The sequence below is a fragment of the Mastomys coucha genome, unplaced genomic scaffold (genome assembly GCF_008632895.1).
Source record: "Mastomys coucha isolate ucsf_1 unplaced genomic scaffold, UCSF_Mcou_1 pScaffold8, whole genome shotgun sequence".
Taxonomy (NCBI): Eukaryota; Metazoa; Chordata; class Mammalia; order Rodentia; family Muridae; genus Mastomys; species Mastomys coucha.
Window position 1 is genome coordinate 55,943,011 of NW_022196914.1, and position 4,745 is coordinate 55,947,755.

The following is a 4,745-nucleotide window of genomic DNA, read 5'->3' on the forward strand; positions in this document are numbered from 1 at the left end:
GACCAGGCTGGCCTTGAACTCAGAAATCTGCCTGTCTCTGCCTCCCAAGTCCTGGGATTAAAGGCGTGTACCACCACCACCCGGCTCTTTGTCAGTTGATACATCATTTTAATGTATATGTACATACAAAAGCTAAATCCAATGACTGGAAAAATGAAAGAGGAATTTATAAGCTCTGAGTGAGATGTGTGGACACAGAACCTAAGAGTCCTTGGACATACACGGAGTGACTGGGCTCTCTTATCCTTGGACATACACGGAGTGACTGGGCTCTCTTAATGCATGCAGTCAGAGGAAAGAAAGCCTGGGCACCTGCATTTTATAATTGCATTATAATATGTTTATTAAAGTTCTGTATTCTCACTCAGCTTACATCTTTTCCTCTTGCTAATAGAGGGATATTTCTGTTTTTGGAACATGCCTTCCACAAATAAGGATTTAGATTACTCATGGGTATAGTTAAAAAAAAAAAAAACTAAAAACTAAAACTGTGATTTGGGGCTCAAGTTAGCTAAACTTACCATTTACTCTTTCCTTTCAATGGAAACAAATTCTTTTCATGCCCCTCAAAAGAATTCATTCTGAGCCTCTTAAACCATCATTTCTTGCTTCCCTGAATCCTCCCACAGTTCTTAGCCACCGTGATTTCTGTGTCTCGCTCAACACAGAGAAAGTATGCGTCCTCAGTCCCGAATGTAGAGCTTGGCTCCTGCTTCTCATGCCCAGGTTAGCCTGATTTCAGGTCAGTTCCCCCAAGGACTGGGATTATAGGACTGAGTTGCACATGTATGTTAAATTCTTAATGACATTTCAAAGCATTTCCCACGTTTTCATTCTCTATGGTTTCCCATCAGCCAGTAGCTAGGTTTGCCGGCAACCCTGTTACTCACTGATGCGTACTCATTAAGAGATCTAGTGGTATGTGGTCAGTTACCTGAAGTTAACCAGACAAACCCTAACACATGGGAGCCAAAATCTAAAACTGAGGACTTCGAACACCCATCCACTCAGGTGCATACCTGTCAGACATTGAGAAGAGCACTCCAGTGTGGTGGGAACTAAAATGGAGACATCGTATAACAGAAACTGGCTAAGGAATGGAGACAACAGGGGCTGCTTATGTTTAAAGAACCTACTATCAGCGTAGCTGTATGCTTAGCTACTTCAAACGTAATTTCATTACATGATGAAATAAAGATTTAATTAGGCCCACTGTGCACAAGTTTGTGAACAGACATTCAAACAAGCTATTTAGGAATGGGAGAACATAATTGCCTTTCCCATGAGTAGACAGACGGAAGTTTCCACTTGGTGAGTGATGACACTCTCTCTTCTTTGGAATCCTCTCAGGTGTTCTTATAAACAGTGGCAGAAAGTGAACTGCATGGGGTTCCAGGCCTCAGTAGCAGCTCCGGGATGTGTTTGTTGAAGCGTTAAGCACCTACCCCTCTCTTGCTAGCTAGTGACCCTGTGCCAAAGGCTCACCCTAGCTTGTTGAACTGGAAGCCAAATCCCTGCTGCTCATTATGAACGTCTGAAGTCTCACCTCCCAGCACACATGAAAACTGAAGTGATTAAGGAATGATCTTCCGTGGTTCACTAGCAACAACCACAGAGCCATCAAACAGGGAACATGAGACATTTCGCTGCATGTCCCCCAGCCCATTCATCAGGAGGAAGCCAGAATGACCTTCAGGACAGCACACATCAGGTCCCTTTTCACCTGACCCCAACGGCTTTCCCACCACTGCTGCATACAACCTTCTCCAGAAACAGCACATGTGGCTCTGCCCATCTCTCTCTCTAGCTTGTTTCTTCTTGTGTCTAAGATCCAGGAAGCCTGTTTCTGCCTGAGCAACACTGTTCTGTCGGCTCCTCCTGCCTCCTATGGCTGCTGCTTCTTCTGATCTAAGTTTCCTTTCCTGACCACATTGTCTCAGGCAGTCCTGTCTACTCACTTTCCAGCTCCTGTCTATCAAACAGCTCTGTTGCATTTCCTGTACAGAGTTACCATGATTTGAAATCCATGATAATTTTGCCTGTGTCATCCCTCTACAAAATAGGCTCCCTGTGAGCATGACCTGCCTTGTTCATTGCTTATTTCGAGAACCTAGAATAGTCCCTCCACAAAGGAAATTATTATTATTATTATTATTATTATTATTATTATTATTTATTATTATTATTATTATTTATTTGGTAGTACTAGTAAAGAGAAGACCATGCTGGCCTCTTACCAGAAGTTCTCCTATCTCAGTCTCCCAGTACTGGGATTAAAAGTATAAATTACTATACCCAGATTTCAATACTCAGGCCTCAAAAGGTAGGTTTTTAAAGAAATAGATACCTAAAACACAATAGGCACAAAAATGTTAAGAAGAATACCAAAGTCATCTTAGAGCTTCAATACCAAAAATGCAGATCTCCTAATATGTTAGCATGCTTCCCATCAGATCCTAGATCATTCACCAAGAATAGCATGGCTTACAAACACAATCAGGTTGGATCCAAAGCACTCAGACATTCTTATCAAAGGATCATTGCTCAATCAAAGTCCTAGAACAACAAAGAGGCAGAGACATGTGGGTGTGGGGGCTGGAGGAAGTTAGATTTCAATTCTTTTTCTCAGTTGTGTTCCTTAGTTTTTACAAAGATCTATATATTTGGGAACACTGGCTGCCTCTGATACCACCAAACACATGTGTTATCTTAACTTAGGCTTATGAACAAGGAAAAGGAAATGAAGGTGACTCACAGAGCAGTCACTGTCTTAGCAAAGGGATGTAGTGAAGCCAGCATTCATTGAAAGGCACACACAGAAGCTGATATGAAAACAAGTTGGTAGGAATTTCACAGCTAACATATATATATGTATATATATATATATATATATATATATACACATATACATATATACCTATACATATGCATATATATGTATAGGCAAGATGTCATATAACATGCTCTTCAAAACTTTACTGCTCTTTGCAATAGAAAAATCCAATTTCACGTTTTATGCCACCGTTAGCATTCTTTCATAGCCGAGTGCTGTCAATGAGAGTGACTTCCTTCGTATCAAAAGAAAATTCCAATAATCAGGAGAGCAGCTGCGTTGATGACTCAGAGGAGGCTCAGCTAGGAGAGGATTTTTGTAAAAGAGGAAAGTACAAGAGTGTTCAATTGTAATTACACGCTGCAGCTTTATCAACTGAAAGCATTTCCTATGTCACAAGAGAAATCCTGGAGTAGTCAGAATGGGCACCTGAGTGTTTGCCTGCAGCGTTACTGAAATAGACATTGAGGAAGCCAGGCTAGCACTCAGGAGACTTAAAAGCCAGGGGCCACATAGTTCCACCTTCTTTACCGGACGAGAGCTTTGTCTCTGATAAAAAAAAAATAAAACAAAACAAAACAAACAAACAACAAAAACAACAACAACAAAAACAGTGGTCTTACCAAATGGCCAAGGAGCAAGCAAGCCACTGACCTTTAACTGAAGGCCATGCAAGGGTCCGAGGGTGAGATCAGAGATTTTGATTGCCACTGGATAAATGATGGAGAAGCTGCAGTTTTGGTGCTGGTATGGAACCACCAAAGTAAACCTTCCACTCGGAGTCTGAGAGATGACATTGCAAGCTTTAGGAGGGGAAAAAAGATACAAATACATTATTTAGAGTGCCGATTTTTTATAAGTTCATTATACCTTTGCTCTAGATTTCAGTTCATGGTCTAGTAGGTATGTTCAACCTGGGGTTCACTGGTCACATGAGCCCCAGGATAGCTTTGAATGCTGCTAAACATATTTGTAGTTACCCACATCCAAGCGCTGAACCTCTCTAATTAGGTGTTAGGCCCATGGAGAGGGTATATATCACCATGACAATCTGGGGAGAGGAAGGAACAGGGGCATAGAACTCAGTGAATATTGTTGGGAAGCACCAGCCAGAAGGCTTCTCATCGTTGTCTGACTATAACTGTCCTAAGGTAGGAAGTCTTTACCAGTCAGACAACATACCTGGGGTTACCGGGAACACTTCTGTTGAGTTGATTCTAGATCCAAACTGGGAGAACAAAACTCAACCATGAAGCCAGAACCTTTGGAGCCATGGTTTTTTTTGTTAAACAATAAAACAGTATCCAATTTTATTCTAAAGATTTCATGATACTGACAGAAGAAGGCGAGAATAAAATAGACAACAGTTTTATGCCTAATACATATTTGGTGGGTATAGATAGAGTAATGTAAAGTTGACTAAATGGTCTTTTTATATTTTATATTTATTATTATTGTTGTTGTTGCTGTGGGACAGGATTTCTCTGTGTAGTCCTGGCTGTCCTGGAACTTGCTCTGGCTGTCCTGGAACTTGCTCTGTAGACCAGGCTGACCTCAAACTGAGATCTGCCTGCCTCTGCCCTCGAGTGCTGACCACGCTGACCAAGTCCACACCATGCCCAGCTTTAATTTTTAAAACGTGATAGTCTTAAGATTTTCTGAAATTTTTTTATTTTATTTCAAGTCTATGAAACAGAGGCATGGGATTTGCTTTCCTGCTGACCCGTCTCCTTATAGTTTTAATTACTCTTAATTTCAGAAATAAGTGAAATTCCTTGACAATTTTAAAAGACATCTTCTGATTTTTTTTTACCAAGCAAATGCCAGGAGAAATGAACCCTCAATATTCAGCTTCTCAGATAGCCTCAACTTTTCAGGGCAGAATTTTGCTCCCTCCCCCTCTCTCTCTCCC

The 4,745-nt window shown here is 41.1% G+C and overlaps 1 protein-coding gene across 1 annotated transcript in view; it reads right to left on the bottom strand.

Annotated features, from left to right (window-relative positions):
- The window catches only part of Crhbp (corticotropin releasing hormone binding protein), a 12,799-nt gene that overhangs the window by 4,549 nt on the left and 3,505 nt on the right, over positions 1-4,745 (bottom strand). The window contains exon 5 of the mRNA XM_031360164.1: positions 3,488-3,636. Coding sequence (XP_031216024.1) covers positions 3,488-3,636 — 149 coding nt within the window. The remainder of the gene's footprint in view (positions 1-3,487; positions 3,637-4,745) is intronic.